This window comes from Gopherus evgoodei, chromosome 4 (assembly GCF_007399415.2).
Source record: "Gopherus evgoodei ecotype Sinaloan lineage chromosome 4, rGopEvg1_v1.p, whole genome shotgun sequence".
Classification (NCBI taxonomy): Eukaryota; Metazoa; Chordata; order Testudines; family Testudinidae; genus Gopherus; species Gopherus evgoodei.
In genome coordinates this window covers 17417583-17441715 of record NC_044325.1, presented here as the reverse complement: position 1 = coordinate 17441715, position 24133 = coordinate 17417583, and the positions used below count along the sequence as shown (strand labels likewise).

At 37.8% G+C, this 24133-nt stretch overlaps 1 protein-coding gene across 7 annotated transcripts in view; it reads right to left on the bottom strand.

The window, feature by feature from the left end:
- The window catches only part of SYNE2 (spectrin repeat containing nuclear envelope protein 2), a 268235-nt gene that overhangs the window by 127235 nt on the left and 116867 nt on the right, over positions 1-24133 (bottom strand). For all 7 annotated transcript variants that reach the window (XM_030558566.1, XM_030558561.1, XM_030558559.1 and 4 more), the window contains 14 exons: positions 23080-23345; positions 19061-21182; positions 17554-17876; positions 16746-16890; positions 15439-15654; positions 14731-14996; positions 13795-13963; positions 10346-10501; positions 8378-8518; positions 7842-8024; positions 6884-7021; positions 4418-4603; positions 3168-3290; positions 1315-1494 (listed from right to left, as the gene is read on the bottom strand). In XM_030558566.1, coding sequence (XP_030414426.1) covers positions 1315-1494; positions 3168-3290; positions 4418-4603; positions 6884-7021; positions 7842-8024; positions 8378-8518; positions 10346-10501; positions 13795-13963; positions 14731-14996; positions 15439-15654; positions 16746-16890; positions 17554-17876; positions 19061-21182; positions 23080-23345 — 4614 coding nt within the window. The remainder of the gene's footprint in view (positions 1-1314; positions 1495-3167; positions 3291-4417; positions 4604-6883; positions 7022-7841; positions 8025-8377; positions 8519-10345; positions 10502-13794; positions 13964-14730; positions 14997-15438; positions 15655-16745; positions 16891-17553; positions 17877-19060; positions 21183-23079; positions 23346-24133) is intronic.

Below are 24133 nucleotides of genomic sequence, written 5' to 3'. Positions count from 1 at the left end.
AAGTCCATCCTTAGAGGTTTTTAAGGCCTGGCTTGACAAAGCCCAGGCTGGGATGATTTAGTTGGAGTTGGTTCTGCTTTGAGCAGGGGGTTGGACTAGATGACCTCCTGAGGTCTCTTCCAACTCTAATTTCTAGGATTCTATGGAAATGCTGAGCATAAACATTATATAGCTTCCAACAAGCAAAACATATTTCAAAGCGGAAAACTTATACCTAAGGGCCCATCTGAACCAATGGGAACCATGTAATAATAATACTTTGCATTTGAATAGCATCTTGTATCTGAGGATCTCAATGTGCTTTGCAAACTTAGCTTCATAATATACAATTACTTCCCTGTGTTAAACTAAACAGACTGAGCTCCTTGACATATTGTCTAATCCTTTAATCATTCTCATGGCTCTTCTCTGAACTCTCCAATTTTTGAACATCCTTCTTGAATCACGAGCACCCGAACTAGACAGACTATTCCAGAAGTGGTCACACCAGTGCCAAATACGGAGGTAAAATAACCTCTCTGTTCCTACTCGACATTCTCATTTACGCATTCAAGGACTGCATTAGCCCTCTGGGCCACAGCATGGCACTGGGAGCTCACATTCAACTGATTATCCATCAGGACCCCCAAATCTTTTTTAGAGTCACTGCTTCTCAGGATAGCTAACCTCTATTAGAAGTCTAGTTGCAGTACCTAATATGAAGTCAGGTCAGGAGATGTCCAGCTTCAAAATTATAAGCAGTACAAGTTATAGTGGGGGAAACTGGCCCATTGTGCTTTACTGATAAGAAGAGATTACATCCTTTAGAAATAACTCCTTTGGCAACAGATTTTGCACTATTCACATTTTAATAATGATAATGTAATTAAATTACTATTAAATGCTAGCTATATGTAACAAAAATATTGCTGTGTTCTGTATAAAGATGTAGGATCTGAATTTCAGCGGTGCTGAGCACCCACAGCTTGCTTTGACTTGGGTTGTGGGAGCATAGGTATTTAAGTAATTTGACAATTAACGAAGCCACTACTATTGTGCAATACCAAAAACTACCACAAGGCATTATCTATCTGGAAAAAGAAACTGGCACCACTTTTAGCTGAATTCCAAAGTTAAATAAACATCACAACAGTTACAGCAAGCTTTGTCCTTGTATTAAATTACCCAGCAAAAACAGAGATAAGAGGCCTGGCAAGTGTATTATGGTCTTGCCATGACAATCATGTCTTGTCCCCAAAAATATTGCCACCAATTTAAGGAATTTTGTATGAAATTTCAGAATAAATGAATCTGATGTCAGTGCAAGTACTCTACCTCCAGGAGCTCATTTTGTTCCTTGGTAATTTTTTCTAACATTTTCAGTTCTTTCAGAAGTTGGGCTGTTCTTTTGAAGACTGAGAGAGGTTGCATTCTCATTCCTCGTAACTTCAGACCTTCGTAGCCCTGTATCTCAGTAAGGGTCTTCTGCAAGGGACTGATGTGGCCAAGTATAACCTAAAAATATAAGTATAACCAGAATATGCTATGAAGAAGAAACAATGATCACTTTCGTCACGCTGTAAAAAGTTCTCTTATGTAAATTATGCAGGACTGATTTTGGACCTTCTCTCAGTTTACCTTCAGAGAATTTTTACCTCAGAATGTTTTCAAAAAATATATGATGAGACTGTACAAACCGAGAGGAGTGTGTCATGACACTTGCAGGACAGGGGCCATTGGGACTATTTCCGTCTGTCTTGTGGACCTGAGGCTTATGGTGGAAATGCTGCATGTTACTGAAAACGCATATGCAATTAGAATAGAATATTCTACCTGATAAATAAGTGCAGACAGAAAGTCATTCTAATGTACTATAGTTTTACTGAGCGGCTGGTAATTTTAACAATTCAATGATCTCCATCAATTTCAGGTGAAATCTGCATGACTCTGTGTAAAGGTTGCTGGACCTGTTTATTACCTTATCACAGAGTGACACAGACTTCATCAGAAATTGATGGAGCTCATTGAAACATTAAAGTTATCCAACCACTAGACTTGCTTTCACCAGGTTTCACTAAAATGGTGGTGAAAATGGGTCTAACTAGCAGAAGCCTATCTACATTATGGTTCATAAGTGTTCAAATAACTGGGAATGTTTTGTATATTTCTCTAATGTGGATAAAGGCTACAAATCAGGAAGGAAGAATACTGTTTTCAAGGTGAACTATTTCTTCACAATATTACTGACTTCTCCATATACTGTAGCAGCTACAAGTGCCCATTGGGTAACAGAACAGCAAACATATGACCAAACTGTCAGCTCTCCTCTTAAACTGAATCCACAAATTTTGCATGTAGGTGAACTGAAAATGTGGCTTGTAGACACAGGGAAAAAATAAATAGAAAATATCTTTATAACTTTGATTTATTGTACCCAAGGATGGAAAGCAGAACATCCTGGCCAAAATATCCGAGCAACAAAGTCTTGAATTGACAAATAATCATGGAATTATAGAAATGTAAGACTGAAAGGGACTTGGATAATAAGACTTTGCACATATATACACTCTTCCATCCAAAGATCTCCAAGTGCTTTGTAAACAACAAATGAATTTGCCCTTTTGAGGTAATATAATCACCTTCATTTCACAAAATGAGGACAATAAGGTACAGAGAAATTAATATCAACTTTTGCCTCAACTTTTGAGTGTCCAGCCTGAAACCTAGGGCCTGATTTTCCAAAGTGCCAATTGCCTGCAGTTTATGTTGGTATTCTCTAGAGTTTGTGTGGACGTGACCTCTGAAAATCAGGTCATAAAGTTTCCAGAAATGGAGACACCAAAAATTAATGTGCACTTCTGAAAATTTAAGCATAGACAACTTGCACAAGATCACATAGGAAATCTGCTGCAGAGAGAGAACACAGATGTTCCAACTCATAGTCTCACACATTAACCACAAATCCGCTTAATTTAATTGTGAAAAAGTTCCTTCAGCTTTTGGGTTATGGAAATTACAGCCACAATTTCCATAACATACCTACTCAGTATTTTACAGTTATTGTCCTCAAAACCAAGTCATGCATCATAATAATTTGTTTGCTTTAATAAGCCATCTTCATATCTGTGAAATGTGCTGATTTGTTTATTCAATGTAAGAAAGAAAGGTTTAATAAGATACATACACACCTGTCCATGTCTAAGATGCTCCTTAGGAGAAAAATCTAATATATCTTCTGTTGACAAGATCGTCTTAATTTTGGCAACATCCTTCCCTATCACTTTCACTTCAGATTCAATGGCATCCACCTCCTAGATGTTTTGAAATATCCAAAATATTTGTGGACTATGAAATTTCATTTTACAGCCACATGAATTGTTATTGTGTCTATTACTGTTGTTATCTTAATAAATACCAAATAAATTAATGAATTACCAGGTCTAAATTTTATCAAAATTCTAAATACATTGTACTCCAATAATTTAATCGAAGTACATTTTCTTCTAATTCAAATTAGAATCACAAAATGTGTGATTTTCATTTAAATGTTTCATATTAATAACAAATATTTTCAAGATGCCCTTCAAACATAAATAAATAATTAATTAAATAAAACAATTTGTATTATACAGTATGTTTTGACTGGAAACATATCAGAAAGAGGTATTAAACTGAATCTTACTAAAAAATAATTATGTACAATATCAGAGATTGAATGCTGCTGCATTTACAGTACATTCAACAGGTATTGCTGATCCAGAAGCTAGTGGCTATCCATCACATGGTCTTTCGCAGGCTCCTTGTCATAACTCACATAGGGATTTAGGTATTAATGGTCAGCTAGTCAGGATATAGTTTTAATCCCTGAGCAGGGAATCAAAATAACCTTGAAGTCACACATGAACTACTCTTGGGCTTGTATGCATGCGGAAGTTTACCGGCTGAGCTATTCTGATATAATTATACCTGCACAGCACCCTGTGTGGACACTGTTATTCTAGTATAAAATTGTCTTTTTCCAATTTAGCCTATGTTGCTTTGAAACTGTATGAGCTAAATCAGAAAAAGGCACTCTTATATTGGTATAAAACCCCATATGCACAACTATTATTCTGCTGTAACTCAAGCCGAATAATTATATAACAGTATAGTTCTGCTGTCAAATTTCTCTGTGGAAACAAGCCCTTTCAATAAGCTAGTAATAAGCACTGTATTTCTCCTCCACATAGAGACAGAAGGCATACCCCCAAAATTATTTTACTATTTCTCTTGAATTTTACAGCTTAATTATCACATTGGGATTTTTTTTTAATGATGCATTTATCTATATGTTATTGCTATTATTAAAATGAGAATGCTTGCATTCTAATGGCAAATAATGTATGCGATCTAATGAAACACCAATAAAAGGCTATTTTTTCAGACTACCCAGACTTACATCAGCCATGTGCTGGATCTGTGGAAGAATTTCCACTATCTTTTGCTGTAAAGATGTTACTTGACCATTTACTTCATTTATCTGTTGCACTATATTTTCTGTTTCAAAGATTACTGATAACTCATCCAGTTGTGAATAGATGGTATGTAGAAGATGTTGCTTTTGTTCTGAATCTTCTAATGCCATCTAGAAAAAAAAATAAAAACATCACCATGTTTGAGGCACTTAGATTGCCTGATTCACTGATGCACCTCAGCTCAGATACAAACCTCTGTTGCATTCTCAAATGCTTTGGCCTTCCAGCCCAAAACATACTAATATTCCAAGACTTTGTTTAAATGCAATAATGTAATCCTTGGATTAACAGGACTCAGTGAATCTTTCATAGAATTTTGCATTCATATTCCCCCTGTGGCAGATTACACCATCTGTAATATAGAACAACCTACCATGGAAGGCTACAATACCACTAGCAAAATCCCAGGCACAGCAATGACATTCTGATGACTTTTTATACAAAAAGTCATGTCCTGAGAGCAAATGATTCTTCTGGGTTAAATTCATGCCTTCTCATGCCAAAACTCAGTCACTGGAAAAATCACGGAGCAGGTCCTCAAGGAATCAATTTTGAAGCACTTAGAGGAGAGGAAAGTGTCAGGACAGTCAGCATGGATTCACCAAGGGCAAGTCATGCCTGACTAACCTAATTGCCTTCTATGAGGAAATAACTGGCTCTGTAGATAAGGAGAAAGCAGTGGACGTGTTATTCCTTGACTCTAGCAAAGATTTTGATGCGGTCTCCCACAGTATTCTTGCTGGCAAGTTAAAGAAGTATGGGCTGGATGAAAGGACTATAAGGTGGATAGAAAGCTGGACAAATCATCGGGCTCAGCAGGTCATGATCAATGGCTCCATGTCTAGTTGGCAGCTGGTATCAAGTGGAGTGCCCCAAGGGCCGGTCCTGGGGCCGGTTTTGTTCAATATCTTCATTAATGATCTGGAGGATGGTGTGGATTGCACCCTCAGCAAGTTTGCAGATGACACTAAACTGGGAGGAGTGGTAGATATGCTGGAGGGTAAGGATGGGATACAGAGGGACCTAGACAAATTAGAGGATTCGGACAAAAGAAATCAGATGAGGTTCAACAAGGATAAGTGCAGAGTCCTGAACTTAGGATGGAAGAATCCCATGCACTGTTACAGACTAGGTACCAAATGGCTAGGCAGCAGTTCTGCAGAAAAGAACCTAGAGGTTACAGTGGACGAGAAGCTGGATATGAGTCAATTGTGTGCCCTTGTTGCCAAGAAGGCTAATGGCATTTTGGGCTGTATAAGTAGGAGCATTGCCAGCAGATCGAGGGACGTGATCATTCCCCTCTATTCGGCATTGGTGAGGCCTCATCTGGAGTACTGTGTCTAGTTTTGGGCCCCACACTACAAGAAGGATGTGGAAAAATTGAAAAGAATCCAAAAGAGGGCAACAAAAATGATTAGAGGGCAGGAGCACATGATTTATGAGGAGACGCTGAGGGAACTGGGATTGTTTAGTCTGCAGAAAAGAAGAATGAGAGGGGATTTGATAGCTGCTTTCAACTACCTGAAAGGGGGTTCCAAAGAGGAAGGATCTAGACTGTTCTCAGTGGTACCTGATGACAGAACAAGGAGTAATCGTCTCAAGTTGCAGTGGGGGAGGTCTAGGTTGGATATTAGGAAAAACTTTTTCACTAGGAGGGTGGTGAAGCACTGGAATGGGTTACCTAGGGAGGTGGTGGAATGTCCTTCCTTAGAGGTTTTTAAGGTCAGGCTTGAGAAAGCCCTGGCTGGGATGATTTAGTTGGGTATTGGTCCTGCTTTGAGCAGGGGGTTGGACTAGATGACCTCCTGAAGTCCCTTCCAACCCTGATATTCTATGATTCTATGAACTAAGATTTTACATACAGAAACCAGTCTTTCCAACATTTTGCCCATGGCATCAAATTCCCTCTGATAACGTTACAAAAACCTGACACTTGAAATAGCTTAACACAGTCCACTTTAAAGTCCATACGGAAAACTGATTTATGAATCACAATTCATCTCAAAATGCTTTAACAACTGCACAAGAACCAAAAAACTGATCTACTAATTCTAGATCAATGCACTGTTTACTAAAAACAACAGCATGACTTGTAAAATCTGATAAACTGTAAAGCAGTGCAACAAATAGACAAAGGCCAGGACACAAAGTTTATCATTTTCTGAGACACATCTATCCCCTAAGTGTCATATTGTTATATGGCTGCTGACATTTTTTATCACTATGGTCATTTTTCACTGAAGTTCAAATTTTCAGTGGACTTCCTTATTTGTACCTAAAAAATTTGTTGGTGCAAAATCCATACCTACATGACCAGGAGGTACTTAGAATAAGCCACGTAGTTTTTGTAATTTGGGTTCCCTGTACAGAAATTTTGTATATACACTTACTTGAAGGGCATTGGCATGTTTACTCAGGGCTTTTGCAGAGTCATTTTCAGCCTCCACAGTTAACAAACGATTGGTGGTTTCTATCCATAACTGCATGCTCTTCAAGAGTTCCTCATATTCCTCCATCTTACTAGTAGCCTATAAAAAAATACTCATAACTGTATGTTCGATAACACCTGAAGTTAACATCCCTTATAAATGAAAGACTAGTTGTATTTATTAGTAAGTTCTGAATTATGAGGTATTATTCTGCTCAGATCAGGGTTAGCACATTTGACTGAGAAAACAGAAAATCTGAATTCAATCCCCAGCTCTGCCACACTTTGTGTGTGACCTTGGGCAAGTCACTTAATTTACCTCAAGTCTATCTTTAAAATGAGAATAGTACTCTCCTACTTCTTAAGAGTGTTGTGAGAATAATTCCATTAAGAAGTGTGAGGACCATATCGTACTTATACAGAGAGAAATCCCTAACTGTGAGAGATGGAAGGCCTAATTCTCCACTGTCATCCACTGAACTCATAAGGATTTACATCAACAGAGTTTGGCCTGATTAGCTGAATGACTTTTTAGCTATATTCTGAACAGAAACACATTAAGGGGAAAAATTAAAGAACGCTCAATATATTTTTGTGGAGTTTGGTGAAATTAACCTTGCTATGAAATAAAGAAGCAGGATAAAATGATCAAAAACACTTGAGTGATTTAGGAGCTTAATTCCCAGTTTTATAAGTGATTTAGGCACTTAGGCCAAGATCTTCAAAAGTATTTAACTCACATTAAAAGCAGTGGGAGTTAAGCACCTAAATACCTTTGTGAACCTAGAAGCCTAAGTCCCACTGAGACCGCAATGAGACTTAGGCTCCTATGCCATGCAGGCACTTCTGAATTTGAACCATAGTGTCTACTTTAATATCTGATCCTTTATTAAGCCAAACACTTCTAGCTTTGCCTTTACCTTGTTTAAGAGTGTGGTTCTGCGCTCAGCACGTTGTGAGACCTGCTGGTATTGCTGCAAAGGAATCATTAAGCTGTCCATCCATTCCTGTGCGTGACATGGATCCTGTTCTGCTATATCCTGCACTTCTGAGTCCAGTTCATTCAGTTTGTAATGCCAAAGGTCTAGCACATCCCAAATTGTCTGCATATGGGAATATGGTAAAAAAACCATTAAGGTCAGACCTAATTCTGACAAGATACATATCTAATTTATGTTTCCTGTGTGGGGCATGTGAGTTTTGAATTTGCAAAGGTTTACGAACTCATATGGCTAGTACAGAATGTTCTGTATCTACCCTGGGTCACTCATCCCCAAGGCAAATGAGAAAAAAAATCTTTTGCTGTAAGCTGAAAGGTTTTGAAAGTATTCATCAAGTAGATGCTTCTGTGTATGCAGGCAAACACAATGGAAGGTCCCTTGACAGTCTCCTAAATCAGATTCAGTAACTGGACCCATGGTCTTCAGACTCAGAAAGGGGACTTTTGAGACATTACCTTTTGAATTTCCTTGGCATTTGCAATGTTTTCACTCTTGTGTTGTAACATCTTTTCAACAGCTTGCAGGCCATTGTTAATATTCTCTACTTTTTTATTCATCACATAATGAGGAGAGCTCTGCAAGATTTTGGTGCTAACCTGTCATTGTAAAGGGAAAAGTTACGCAGGTAACAAAGATCTGTTTCTTTATTCATAATGTCTCACAAAAAGTTTCAGAACTCTTTGTATTACTTCCTTGACAAGTCACATAAGACTGTAAGGGCACAATTAGATTTGCTGTGAGAAGCAACAGTAATATAGTGTGGAGTTCATGGGTCATTCAACAGTTTCATCCCACTAAAATGACAGGTGGAACACAGCATTAAATACAAATCAATAGAATATAGTACAATATCGGGTCATGTCTGCTGGTTTCTGTTCTGGCCAGTAATGTAAGAGATACAACCTGTACTAGGGAAAGGACACACTCCAGTGCCTCACTCGGAAAAATCAAAACTGAACTATTATCTGCCAGCTGATAGCACTGTTTTGCCAGAGAAATAAATATCAAGGTTTTACACGTTTCCACGATATTAATGCTCAGAGTCACTACAAAAATAAATAACTTTAAGGCCCAAAACCCACCAAGTGCAGAATCTCTCTCAGCAGAACTCCACAGGAACAAGAAATAGGGATATTGAGTACCATGATTTTTGGGTAAGTTGTGGTAAATTTTTCAAAATTGCCTAACTGATTTAGGAACCTAAGCCCAATTTTTTAAAGAGACTTCGGCATTTAGGACTAGTCTGCACACAAAAATTGTACTACATTAATTATAGCACTGTAGTTAAAGCAGTACACTGTCCTTACTGTGGATGCAGTTATACTGGTATAAAGATGCTTATACTAACCAGCACAGTTTACAGGAGTATAACTTATATTGGTATAACAGCATCCTCATTAGGGAGGTATATTGGTATAGCTATTACAGTAAAAAAAATCATGCTTCTATTCCAAAATACCTATACTGATACATATCAGAACCTGGGCTTCCAAATGCTTTAGTCACTTCTGAAAATGGGACTAAGACTCCTTAATCACTGTGGAGCATGAAAGCAGTGTGCACCACAGAGGATACATTTTGTTCTTTTTCACCTCTTTTATTAGAATCAGTAAAAGTGAATAAACAATATAAACAACAATAATTCTATGCTTCTAGGTTAGAATTTTACCCCAAACTTAATGGACCAATCTGATTCTCATTTTCTTCTTGTTTCACACCCTGCGGTCCCTCTTAAAACTTTGACAGCTTTGCTCTAGAAAAATAAATAATATTTCATTTATTCTGTATGTATTATACTTAGGGAATACTGAAAATACCAAGAAAATGTTAGTTATCTACATTAACTGGCAAGTTTTTTAGGGCACCACAGTGCTCCAGGGGTTGCTATAAAGAATTATGGCACTAATAATACCCTGTCATGTCTGCAGCTCTGTTTATAAAAGTATTTGTTGAACTTCTTGATGGCTTTGAAATGCCCACAAAACAAAGACATATGTTTTGAACTTCTCATCTCATCCAGCTGTGTATGATACCATGATGAGGTTTCACATTTCTTGGGAAACAGAGGAAAAAAAACACTATTGGTCAAGTTTAAGAATAAGATTGAAGGGAAAGAGAACAGTGGTGTTCTGGAAGGTATAAAGAATGTATACGCTTCTTAGCCTTACTGAATCTGCCATTTCTTCTTGTAGCTTAACTAAAATAAATTTTATACCCTAATTGGTTGATTGCTATAATATTTTAAAAGGATACAGAGGTAATGCATACAATTTATCTGTCGTTTATACATTTTTACTAAGTGTGGAATACAAGTGAAGTTAGCATTTATAATAACTAACATTTCAATTGACACTTGTGGTTATGGCAATAATACAGTGTAAAAACATTCCAAATAAATAAATATGAATTTCACAAATTATTACCTTCTCTTCTATGTCTTGTAATGTTTTCTTGCAGTCTTCCAACTGTGTTTCAATATCTGCAGGAACTATTGTATACATTTCTGAATACTTGATTCGTAGTTTCTCCATAATATCCTTAATAGTTTGATTCGCTTGGTTAATTATACTCTGAATCTCCTAAAAACATTTCAGAGAGGTTTCAGCACTTTTAATACACCAAAAATTTAAACTCAGTAGGAACTAAGTGAGTCTTCTACCATGATGTTGATTTAAATAAATTGTTTTCACATTACAAAACCTGACTTGACAACCTATGCTAGCAGATTAAACCTGAAATATATTCACTGGTTCAGACAAATGATGCTTTTCAATCTGTATGAATTAATTAAACTTGATACCACTGAATGTCAAACTATTGTTCCAGTAATACTTATTGACAAAAATAATATACGTTTAAAACGTTAAAGTGCTTCTGTAATTTAAGGTTCAGCTTTATGACATTCCTGTTTCAAATACTCGATTTTTACTTTCAAAGAAGTTTTAACAGTTTAACATTATTTTAACAGCTACATTACTATAATAACATCACAAAGACTGCTAAAAGCAACAGCCTCGAAGCTGAAGTGTCTGCTTTCATGTAATTATATAGAACTGCAGAGTACAGCTCCTTTCAAAACAGTAGGTTCCAGTTCCGTGTGAGGAATGTAGGTTTTGTGAGACAAAAGAAACCTGAACAATTGTTTACAGCCTGTGGCCCAGAAACAAAACCTGAACTAAGTCTTCTCACAGAAAGAAGGAAGAAGAAACTTGTTTGTTAGGCTTTCTAAAATTTCAGGTTGCAAAATTTCTTGTTTTTACAGTTACTTTCCCCTACTCTCTGCCATTTTTGTATGGAGTCAAATATTAAAAAAGTTATTGGGAAAAGTGATAAATTCCTACTATGCAGTGAGAAGTTTTTATTTTACTGTTAGACTATGGGGTGATGATTTTTATAAAGTTTAATCATTCCCCGTTAAATCCTAACCTCTATTTGGGAATCCTGTCCCACACCTAAGTACAATGCAGAGAAACACTGTATCAATGGATGAAATTAAAATTTCTTTCCCATTTTGCTGTGACAACTGGGTCCAACTGTAAAGAACATAAAACATCTGTAAACCTAATACACCACAAAGAAGTTTACTATAACAGTGCCACAATTAAAGCTGTGCCAGTATTTGTGGGCTCCCAAATGACCTGAATTTGAAAGGAAACAACTCTCTGACCTGCAGTAAGCAGAAAATATCCCTTTGTAAAATGGACTTCCGTATCAGTATATAAATACAAACATGCAGTTAATACTTTTTAGCTGCAAAATTGTGGTACATAAAAGCTTTTCAATTTTGTCCTAAAGAACTAGATAATAATGATGATTATTATTGTATTTCTCTAGCACCTAAGAGCACTAGTCATGGACCAGGGCTCCACAGTGTTAGTTGCTGTACAAACAGAAGAAAAAGATGGTCCCTACCCCAAGGGGCTACATAACATTACCTCACTATCTGCAGCTTTATCCTACATGGGTGCTACTTTAAAACATGGCCAACTGCCTTAGACAGATAAATAAACACTGCAGTTCATTTTTGTCGGTATTTCATAGAATAGAATCATAGAAATGTAGGTCTTGAAGTTCTTCCCCCTGCACTGAAGCAGGATTAAGAAACCTAACTGCGATAACCAATGTGTTTCTTATATTAAATATAGGAAAGAGAATATTGCACATATTATTCTTATATATATTTATTTTAAGTGAAATTGGAGGATTTTTCAGTACTCTCAGTAGAAGGAACACTGCAAATACTGAGGTTATGTTATTTAGTCAACTAAGAAAACTGACTTTTTTTTTTTTTTTTTAAAAAGGGCTATTGCTGATTCTTCTGCCAATTCCTGGCAGTGGTATTGGGAGTACTGACTACACTGCTTCATTTTGCCAGAGGCATCCCTCCCAGTCAGTTTTCCACCTCTCATTGAGCTACAGCAAGCACAATGTAAGGAATACAGCATGAATTTAGAGGCTGAAATGGTAGTCTTTTGCCCTTGGATACTATAAAAACCTCACTGAAATAACAGCATTGACCTGCAAGTACTTACAGAGTGAAAAACAATTCTTACAGACAAGTTTGAAGGACTTCACCACAGTAGAGATGTATTTGCATATTCCACATTGTGTTAACTCCCAAAGAAATCCCCAAGCACCATTATCACCGTTCTCCTATGTTCGTAGGTTATTCCCTGCCCTCAACCTTTCGTCATCTTGTCTCTTCCAGACTGTAAATTCTATGGGGCAGGGATTGTCACTCTGTGTTTGTACTGCACCCAGCACAACTGAGCCCCAGGGTTCACTGGGGCCTTCAGGGTCTACCGTAAATAAACGTATATTATAATATTAATCATCAATAACAATAATTAATCCACATAAGGGAATTTGTTAAAGAAAACTACAGTTTAAATAAGCCACTGATGCAAGGTTCACAACAAATACATTTAAATGATATAAAGGTTTTAGAAAATGTGTTAAAACCCAGGTGTAAATCTAAGGGCCTGCCATGCACTAACTCTGTATAGACAAGCTGGGGTGTAAATCTACAGCGCGGTAGCTTGCTGCACACAAAGTCACCAAGTGGACCCTGCTGCTGTGCACTAAAAGCTTTGCCATGCATTTTGATCTACTGCTGTTTTAAGTGGATTACGTTTGAAACAACAAGAGGTCAAAGTGCACTGCAGAACTTTTAGTGCACAACAGCAAGGTTCATATAGCCAGTTAATGTGTGTCACACTACAGCACTGTAGATTTGCACCCCAGCTTGCCATGCACGATCTCTCTCTGTATAGACATGCCCTAAAACTGAAGGAGGTTGTGGTCATGATAACGATCTCACTTACAAACATTTTACACCAGTAAAATTTGACATGCATCTGACGAAGTGGGTATTCATCCACGAAAGCTCATGCTCCAAAACGTCTGTTAGTCTATAAGGTGCCACAGGATTCTTTGCTGCTTTTACAGATCCAGACTAACACGGCTGCCCCTCTGATATTTTATACCAGTGTAATCCACTGACTTCAGTGGAGCTACTGCCAATATACACTGCAAGAGATCAGAATCGGCCCCTCCGAAGATATCCTTGGGCAGGATGGAAGGAATGAGAAGATGCATATAAGCTGAACAGCCATTTCTAAGTGAGACAGGATTGGCTGAGTCCCTCCTTAGGATTAGAACAGGCCTCTGTAGCTGTGGCACATGATCAGGTTACGAAGTTCTAGCTGGCTCCAAACCACATACTTTGCAGATCCAAGGATTTGGTCCACATCCCACTGTGCTTATATTTTTTGCCACTGATTTCAATGGGAGCAGGCTACAGCCCCTGGTGTGAAATTTAGTATCTAAAAGCAGAGACCTGCTACATACAATATGACAGTCTTCTACTCACCTCCAACTGTGCTGCCTTTTCAGTAGACTCTTGTGACTCTCCATCACGCAACAAATATGAGGCCTTTTGTAATGAACTCCTCACAGCATTTATCTCTTCATTAATCTTGTCTCTTTCCTGAATCTCAGCCTGCACAGATTTTTTATGTTTTTGAGCCTTTTGCGATAGCCTTAAAAAAAATTGCATTGGGAAAACATTAATTATTAGTCTCAATATTAATTAGAAAGTGAAATATTCCAAAGAGTATTCTGTAAAATTAAATGCCGATATTTAAAAATATACATTTAGAACCAAATCTGTGCCTTAAACTGCATGTCTATATTTTGGTGTGCTTACTTTCTGGTACTTAAGTCACTTTGGACTTCAGCGCTCTAAGTTTCTTTACACATGAATCTTCAGATAAAAGTAAATATAGTATGTTTAGTCAAGCAAATTGAGTAGGTCAGCCATCTAACTGTCCAATGTTGACTTGACATAGAGCTTTCACACTTACAGCTGAGGTGTCAAGACAAAGGCATTGAAAAGTAAGTGCACAAAGATTAAGACACCAAAGAGCAAGCATGAAGAAACACAAAAGTGTACAATTTTGCTCACAAATTTGGTAACCGGGTTGAGACCCCTTTGAAAATCTGGTACACGAGGGAGTAATGACGTGATAAAGATAAAAATTTGTACACAAATACACAGACGGAGGCTGATTTTCAGAGGTGCTGGCACCTGCAACATCCCTTACAGTCAATGGGAGCTGCAGGTCCTCAATACCTCTAAAATTCAAGATTTTACATCTTTCACATAATTTTAGCCCATATTTGAAGTCCATTACACTTTTTGAAACATTCTCTTAGCACGAGGAAAATGCAAGTGAGTCAAGTAAAACATTCTGCTATTAAGTAGTTCTGCATAAGATGTTTTAGCAGTGTAGTTTCTTGCACGTACATTTTACATCGCTCTTGCATTGCATGTATCTCGTATCGAATGGGAACGTCTGCTTTTCTCTCAGTGCTTTCAGGCACATTCAGGATGCTTCTTATACGATGAAGTAGTAAAAGCAATAACAATTGCTCTCTGTCCATGTTTTCCTCGTAACAGTCCACATATTCTAGCAACTCTAAAAGTGCATCTGTGGAGGCCTTCTCTTTCTCTTTAGGACTTTCCGGTAGTTCTTCCTGAAGATTATCTAGAATTATTGCTTGCCGTTCCACCTAAATAAATAATACAAGTACGAGATAAAGTGCACTTTCTTCAGCATTTCACATTATATTATGTCCTTGACATGCATATCAAACTCGCACTAACAGCAATGGGAGCTCAGTGTGTGGACTGAGAGCTCAGGGCTTGATCCTGCAGGGTACTGAGCACTTTAGTTCTGATCCAACAAAGCACATAAGCACATGCACAGTTCAAACCCAGTGAGTAGCCCAACTGAATTCAGCAGTTCAGTCTACAAATATCTCCAGTGTTTACATTAAGAAAAGGTTATAGATAATGGGACAGTCAGCTGGTGTAAACTGACATATCTCCACTGACTTCAGGGGAACTATACTGATTTTCACCAGCCAAAGATTTGGCCCTGTAATATTCTTTAAGCATCCTGTTTTGCTATGGTTGTTCCCAAAATATTCTACAATCTGTTAAGCCACTCACTTCTTCATTGACAAATTTCCATTCCTGTTTTAGCTCCTCACAGTTAATCTCCCATTCTTTTGCAGCCTCGAGCAAACCAAGCCACTTTCCCCACAGTGCTGACACAATCCTGAGAAGCGTGCAGTCACTTCCTTTGCACATCATGCTCAGGTCTCTCAAGTCCCGTCTCAACGCCATTAGATCCTCTTCAGCCGAAAGAAGGTTAGAGACCAAAACCTTGATACAAATAATAAGCAGAACAATATTGCATATCAGGATATCTAATAAAAAAATTCCTTTCATGATTAGTCTTCTGGGTTAAATATCAGATACTTTGTTGTCTGATGCCTAGATACTATACCGATGAGCCAATTTTATATCGGAAAATGTAAGAGAGACCAGGGTAAACTAGACAGACAGAGAGAATCTGGGCAAGAGTTTGGAATATATAACAATGGAAATCGTATTTGCTTATACAGTATCTGCTATAGAGCACTTGCCTGAGCACCTTTTACTTTACTCTCATAGTGGCTTGATTGGTAATAGCCACCTAGCTAAGGTTCAACATCTCTAACTTCCCCAAAAAGAAACCAATCCACCTGAGATTTCATATGCCACATCTCATTTTGAGTAAAGTTTATCTGGAAGTTTTAAAAAAGCTCAAAAAGAGAATGTTAACATTATTGGGGGAAATCTTGGCTCCATTTAAGACAATGGCAAAACTTCCACTGATCTTCCTGGGGCTAGGATTTCACCCCTGCATTTAAGAAGGTTCCTTATGTTTGACTTTTTGAACATTCTCCTTTTTTGGGATCTTTGTTTTGTTGGTCCTGCAGAGAAATGCCTTTTACCAAGGATGAAGGCTGGGTGGTTGTTTTTGTTTTCTGGGGGATTTTTTGACAGGAGGAGTAATTATTGGGGAATTACAGATATAAAATATAAAAAGCCTGCAATGGAGTGTACAATACAACAGTAGGCCAGAAAAGGAATAAACTAGGGATTCTTTAACACAGAGATGTGAACAGGAGGCAGGGGAAGGGCCTTAGGGAGGTAGGAGGGAAGAAGCAGTCATCTCTCTCCTCCTTCTGGGTCCAGACCCCAATCAAGACACATGGAGGAACTTGTGCTAAAAATAACACATTTGCATGGATACAAAAGTATCTGAAACACTACGATATACACATCATATATGGCCCGTTTAAACCTAACCTCAGGAAAACACAGGCCTACCACCTCTACTTCTACTCTTTGTGTTTCAAGACCTAATGAGTCTGTTTGGATCGTTGTTTTGTACAGGGGTTTTGTAGCTACTTCAGAGTCACACTTACCTTGCTTTGTTCCAAGTGCTCCAGAGCTTCCTTGTAAGACTTTGGAATTTGGGACAAAGATTGTCCAAGAATCTTTTCCAGTTCATTAAGATTAGCACATACCTTCTCTTTGATTTTTGTGTAGCTTTTGTATTTTTCAAAGCGCCTATGAAACACAATTAGCAAACTATTCAGACTTTACCATAGTTCCTCCTTGCCGCAGTTTTAATGCACAGTGTAACAATAAATGTAGCAAACGGATCTGAACAAATATATCTTTTAAAGCAATACTTGTAGAATATTTTAGGTTTGTTCCCAGAGTTGCTTTTCACATTATTATTGACATAATCAAAGACATTAGATCACAAGCAAAGAATTAAACAAACAAAAAAAAGCAAAAAGATAAAATGAGCTTTTGGTACATGTATCTGAGGGCCGGGAGCACAAGACACTGTGATCTGCATGTTGATTTTGCCTTGCCTATCTCCAGTTACTAGAATGGCCTGTGAAAGGGGCATGTTAAGCTAACTGCTGTACCAGAGGCGAAGCCTCGGATTATGGAGATGCTCTGTCTCCCTGTTTGATCCCTGCACCAGACCCAGTGCTGGCTGATATACTTATTTGAATATATTCAAACCAAATGCTTTATACATTAATTTAAATATGCCTAGTAATTTTCACACATTAGAATATCATCTGGGAACCGCAGATATTTGCACAGAGCCCTTTTTATTAAACTATAAGGATCCATCACAGTAAAAACAAGATTCCACTTTTACTGTCAATCATCTTCCTTGTATCATTGCCTACATAGATCACTTAAACCTACCTCTGCAGATCAGTTCTCTTTCTTTGCGCCTTCTCCCTCAGTACTGAATTCTTAGTGACTAGCTCACTTAAAGTATTTTTCAGTTGTGGTTTGGCTCTTGGTTTAATTACGTTTTCCAGTTTGGAGGTCAGATCTTCTATGTCGGCCTTTGCAGATTCAAATTCTTCTGGTTTCCAATGTAGAATTTGGCAGGACTCTTCTAGGCTACCAAGGTCAACTTTTGCTGAGAGAATTCTGGCTTCATATTCAGCGAGGAGATCCACAGCCCTTTGGACGGCTTTGGTATAAAGCTTAACATTCTCATGAGCTTCATCTATGGCATTCTGAAAGCATTTAAGAGAAAAAAAGATCAATCAAGAAAAACTGCAGGACACAATGGATTGCAAAACGGCCATTTCAGAGAAATGACATAAGTCGGCCTGGCAGGTGATGCTCTCAGAGGCCACTGGGGGTATGTCTACGTGGGGTTGGAAAACCCATAGCTGACCTGGGTCAGCTGCCTTGGACTCACAGGGTTCAGACGCCAGGACTGAAAAAATGCTGTGTAGACGTTCAGGCTTGGGATGGAGCCCAAGCTCTGGGACTCTGCGAGGATGGAGGGCCTTAGAGCTCATGCTCTAGCCTGAGCCCAAACATCCACACAGCAATTTTTAGCCCCATGAGCCCTAGTCAGCTGACCCGGATGAGCCGGGGATATGCTGCAGGGCTTTTATCTCAGTGTAGACGTACCATGGGACAGAGTCAAGAAGCATGGTAAGTACACTACACTTTCGCACCAGGAAGTCATAGCAGAGTGTTGCAATCTTAGAATGACTGATCACACTCACAGTTGCAAGGTGAGTGCTGAAATTTCAGCTATTGCCAAAGTACTGTGGGTTGGGGGTGGTAGGGAGCAGGGCTATGTTAATAGAAACTGCATTCCTGACTAAGGAGTGGATGAAAGCCCTAGAACCCTCATACAGACTTGGGCAGGTGAGGATACCTGTGCATATTACCCTTAGTAATGTCCGTAAAGCAAAGGAAAGCCCACATGTGTATACTCAGGGCTGCTCTCATCTACCCAAAGGGGCTATAATCCATTGCCAGACCTCACTTTTCTGTGACCTCTCCCAATCCCCTCCACACACTCAAATATATGTGGCTGGGGATTCCCCCAAGCCAGGGAAATGACAAGCAGGGTGGATATGGCAGCTTTCTGCTCCCTGTGTGCCACTGGAATGGTGCAAAAGAGGTGCAGCAGGCCAGCGAATCTGGCACTGTTTGATTATAATAAGTTTAACACAAATAATTTCTTTGTTCATTGGCATCATGATCTAAAAAGTAACCAGTAATCCAACCACTCCTAAGATGGCAGTGAAGGCTTCAATCTAATTCAGTTACTTGACTTAACAGAGTATCTACAAATCATGAAACTATTAACACTGTAGTAAGGAGGATACTCCTGGACAGCTAATCAAGACTTACAAAAGGATGTACAATCTTATTTACTCTTCCTAAAGATACTTACTACACGGGAAGCAATATCTGTCCTCAGCTGTATTTCAAGATCTTCCAGTTCATCTAATTTCACTTCTGTACCAGCAATAAAATAAGATTTTTCTTCTTGCTTTTCTTTCTCTTTACCCATTAGATCTTTCAGGGCACAAAATTCTGCTTGCACCCTGTCTTGCATTGCTTCACAATGCATCTTTTCATACTGAATTTTTTTCATTTCCAAGTCCACCAGAAGAGGCTGCTGAAACTCAGATTTAATCTGCTTTATGGTATGTAATGTGTGTTCCAATTTGCTCTGGAAATCTTGTTTATTTACACACTCTGCCTGAAGATCCACTATCATGTTTTGGAAAAATTGATGCAACCCATCAATATCTTCCTCCAGTCTCTTTATCTGCTGTGTCTTAGCCTCTTTGAGTGATACATCAAAGACTTCATTTATATTTAATTGATCTACTGCCTCCTGGATTAAGTGCCTGATTTGTTGAACTCTGTGGCACAAAATTTGTGCTGATATAATATTGGTTTCTATGGAAGAGCCAGGGCTATTTGTTAGTATGTCAGCTTCATTCTTTATACTGGATGTCATGGCCTGGATTTCATTTAGCAATGTTTGATGCCTGTCATATTCTATAACAAAGTTGTCAAAGCATTTAATCTTCCCTTCAAGTTTATTTTTAATTTCAAGAAATAGAGTTTGCAATTCATCATGGCGTGAAGTGTCCCAATTTAGCCTTATAAAGTCAAATATTTCCTTGTACTTTGTTATTTGTAACAAACTAGATTGAACAGCTAAGGTTCTCTCTTTAAGCACATTGAGTTTATCCTTAACTTCCTCTTTTACACTTAATACTTCCTCTCTCTCCAGTTTCAATACATCACACCATAGATCATTAAGCTCCTGATGCAATGAAGTTATTCTTTCAGAGAAATCTGTGTAGACAGCTATCTTTTTTCCCACGGTTTGGCATTTATTCTGGATTAATTTCTGTATTTTCCTAGCTCTATTCTTAAGGCATTTTAATTGGTCAGTTACAAATAATTGTTCGAATATGTTTAGCTCCCCATGCGAGTGCTCACTCTCTTGGAGATGTGATGAGATGAGACCTTCCATCTCCTGTATTTCCTTTGAAAGCTCCTTTAAAATGACATGTAAATTGCCTAGCTCAGAGCATGTGATTGTTTGATTTATGTCAGGAATGGTCAGTGTCTCAGCACTTTGAAGCTGTCTGTGAACCCTTTCTATGTCTGCAATAAGCCTCTGCCTTTTTTCCAGTTGGAACTCTAGCTGTTGTAATCTTTGAGCTGATTTTAAAACAAGTGCTTGGTATGAATTCTGTAATTCTTGTAAAAGGGCACTCAGGTCAGTAACTTCCTCTGGATTCAAATCAGGACTGATACACTTGGTCTCATCAGCCAGTGACACAATAGTAGACTCTTTGTCTACAGCTGCACTGTTCACAGCCTTGCAATTTCTGATCTGTATTTTAATATCATCTGGGAAAAGTGCTGCCTTCTCATCGAGAGAAAACAATGAATCTTTGACCCATGATATATTCTCTTTCATCCTTCTTGTGATTTCATATTTCTTGGGATCAGAACTAAGGATCTGAACATCCTCCTGAGGAGTTTGGTGCTCCAGTACTTCCAACTGATTCTGCAAATCATTTATTGAATTTTCCAAAGTTTTCTTTTCTTCCTCACTCCAAATCCTTTTCATCTGCAGCTCAGTTCTTCTTTTTAACAAAGAAACATTGTGTTTAATGGCTTGTAGCTCTGAGGTCCAAAATACTGGACAACCGGTTTTTTGTCCATCTGGGGAACTCAAGCCAGCTTGTAAATGCTGCTGGTGCTCTATCAATTTTTGAATGTCCTGTGCTTTGTTCATGAGAAAGTTAAATTCGTCAATTTCTGACACAAGTTGATAATGTTTCTTTTGCACTGATTGCTCTATGTGTTCCCACCATCGATCAAGTTGTTTCACTTGGCTTTCTGTTAATTCCTTATCTATGCATGTCAGATACCTAGATAATTTATCTTGTTCAGTTTTCAGCTTGTTTAAAATGTCTCTCTCCTTCTGTACTGAATCCATACATTTTTTAATTTTCTCCAGAACTGTGTTGCTCATAGCGCCCCTGTCAATAAAATTATCAAGATTTAAAACAATCTTCCAGAATTAGAATTATTAGACACATTTTCATATGATAATTCTGTTGTATACCCACCAACCAGAAAATTATTCACTCACAAAAGTAATCAATATACGTTTTCATTTTTTAAAATTTTCTTATCCTGATAACTCTATACTGTAAAAAGTATAAACTTATTTCCCACATAATCTCAGGAAGAGTTGACTATCGTTTCCAATTACTACAACAACAGTAACTTTCAGTGTATGAACTGCACAAGAATAATATTCACTAACATAATGTGTGCAGTTCTTTAGAAGAGTTATCTTGTAGCCCACTTTTAAAACTAAACAAAAAGTAAACTTCAATAACAACATTAAATCAGTTGTGGGTAAATTAACACTGTTGTATAGTAACTTCCAATGTAAAAATGAATGTAAAAGTTTGGAATCAATTATAAGATTCCCATTTATTGAGATTGAATCAATCTATTTGATTAAATCAATAAGACTTTTGCTCCTAAGACTGCTTTTGAAAATCCTACCTTAAATCCATTTAATAGTTTATATTTTAGTTCAATTCTGTGCAACCACTTAAATATAAACAAATAATTCCATAAGTAATTTTTAAAGTGTTTTCAAATAAACTGGCTCATTATTATGATTTATAGGTTAGTTCCATGAAGGCTAATTTGAAAAACATACTAAATATGAAAGTGTACTGGTTATCTTTAGCTTAGTACTGGCAGAGTTCATTCTGACTACAGAATATAACACTTTCCCTATCAATGAAAGTTAATTTGCAAAATATGAAAATATTTCAGTAAACAGCAAATGGGTACCTGATCTCTTAATGTGTCAGATTTTTTAAAGTAATACCTTTTGCCTCCTATTTTTGTCATTTGTTAACAAAGAAAGATGGCTATCTATTCTGTATCTACCATGAGGAGTGAAGTTCTGGAACAGCCTTCCAAGGGGAGTAGTGGGAGCAAAAGTCATATCTGGCTTTAAGATTAAGCTTGATAAGTTTATGGAAGGGATGGTATGATGGGATAGCTTAATTTTGGCAATTGATCTTTGATTACCAGCAGATAAGTATGCCCAGTGGTCGGTGATGGGATGGGATCTGAGTTACTGCAGAGAATTCTTTCCTGAGTGCTGGCTGGTGAGTCTTGCCCACATGCTCAGGGTTTAGCTGATCGCCATATTTGGGGTTGGGAAGGAATTTTCCTCCAGGGCAGATTGGCAGAGGCCCTGGAAGTTTTTCGCCTTCCTCTGCAGCGTGGGGCATGGGTCACTTGCTGGTGGATTCTCTGCAGCTTGAGGTCTTCAAACCACAATTTGAAGACTTCAATAACTCGGACATAGGTTAGGGGTTTGTTATAGAAGTGGATGGGTAGTGTTCTGTGGCCTGCTTTGTGCAGGAGGTCAAACTAGATGATCACATTGGTCCCTTCAGACCCTAAAGTCTAAAAAGTCTATGACTTTGGAAAAAAATATTGTAATAATACAGCACTTAGATTTTAAGTTTGGCAGGGTAGGACCATCTGTTTGTTATGTGTCTGTAAAGCACGTAACTCAATGAGGCTGGGATCTCTAGATGCTAGCATAGCAAAAAGTAATAAATAATAATAATAGTTTTCATCGCCATTGTTACTGAAGTGCTTTAGATGCAATGTAATGTTATTACCAATATACTAATGTACTTGGACTACACCAATTTTTGCTCTGTCCTTATATAACTTCAGTTAAATCGATACAGTGCCATATTCAGATTTCAGTTATACCAGTGCATACCTAGAGTAACTCCATTTGGATCTCTGTTACATCAGTGTAACTGATGTAAATCAACCTAAGTAAGTGTGGTCCCCATAAAGTAAACTAAAAAAGTTCCTTGTACTTACGTTTTTATGTTTTCTTTTTCTGTTGATAAACTTTTCATTGAAGACTGAACAGCAGACAGATTTTCCTGGTAATCATTAACTAGATGATAATGGTGTTGCTTAACCTTCTTAATGGCTTCCAATTCTTGAAGCAACCTGTCCCAGCAAAAAACCATATATTCTGTACTTTGCAGGTTTGATGTGTTTATTTCTGTTGTGTTGGGTGACAACTCTTGCCTCAGAGACAAAGCTGTGGCTCTCTGTTTTTCCAGTTCAGCATATAAATTCTACAAACACATCCACAAACAGTGAAAAAAGAAAGATAATTAAAGAGAATTTTCACCATTTTTACTTCCTACTGTCTTTACAAAATATGGTTAATATTGCAGATTTGTGTACACATGAACACACATGCATGCTCAGTTAAATGTGACCATACACACACATAGGCACATGCATGTACATACATACGTAATCACACATATATGTACAGTTGCACATCAGCAGACAAGCATAAAACAGGTATATTTGTATGCAAAGACAAACATTTACAGACACAGTTTATGAAGATGGGTTTACACAAACCATGTTTTCACATGGCTGATCACAGAAATATAGGGGTAGAAGGGACCTTGAGAGGTGATCAAATCCAGCCCATTGCGCTGAGGCGAGACCAAGTAGACCGAGACCATCTCTGAGAGATGTTTGTCCAATAGTTTATTAAAAACCTCCAATGGAGATTCCACAATTTCCATTGGAAGCTCATGCCAGAACTTAACTACCCTTACAGTTAGAAAATTTTTCCTAATATCTAGTTTAAATTGCCCTTGCTGCAAATTAAGCCCAATATTTTTTGTGGATATGGAGAACAATTAATCACCGTAGTCTATAAAATAGCTCTTAATATAGATGAAGACTGTTATCAGGGCTTTTCTCAAGACTCAATGTGCCCACTTTTTTCAACCTTTCCTCTTAGGTCAGGTTTTCTAAACCTTTCATCATTTTTGTTGCTCTCCACTGGACTCTCCCCCATTTGTCCACATCCTAACTAAATTGTGGTACCCAGACCTGGACA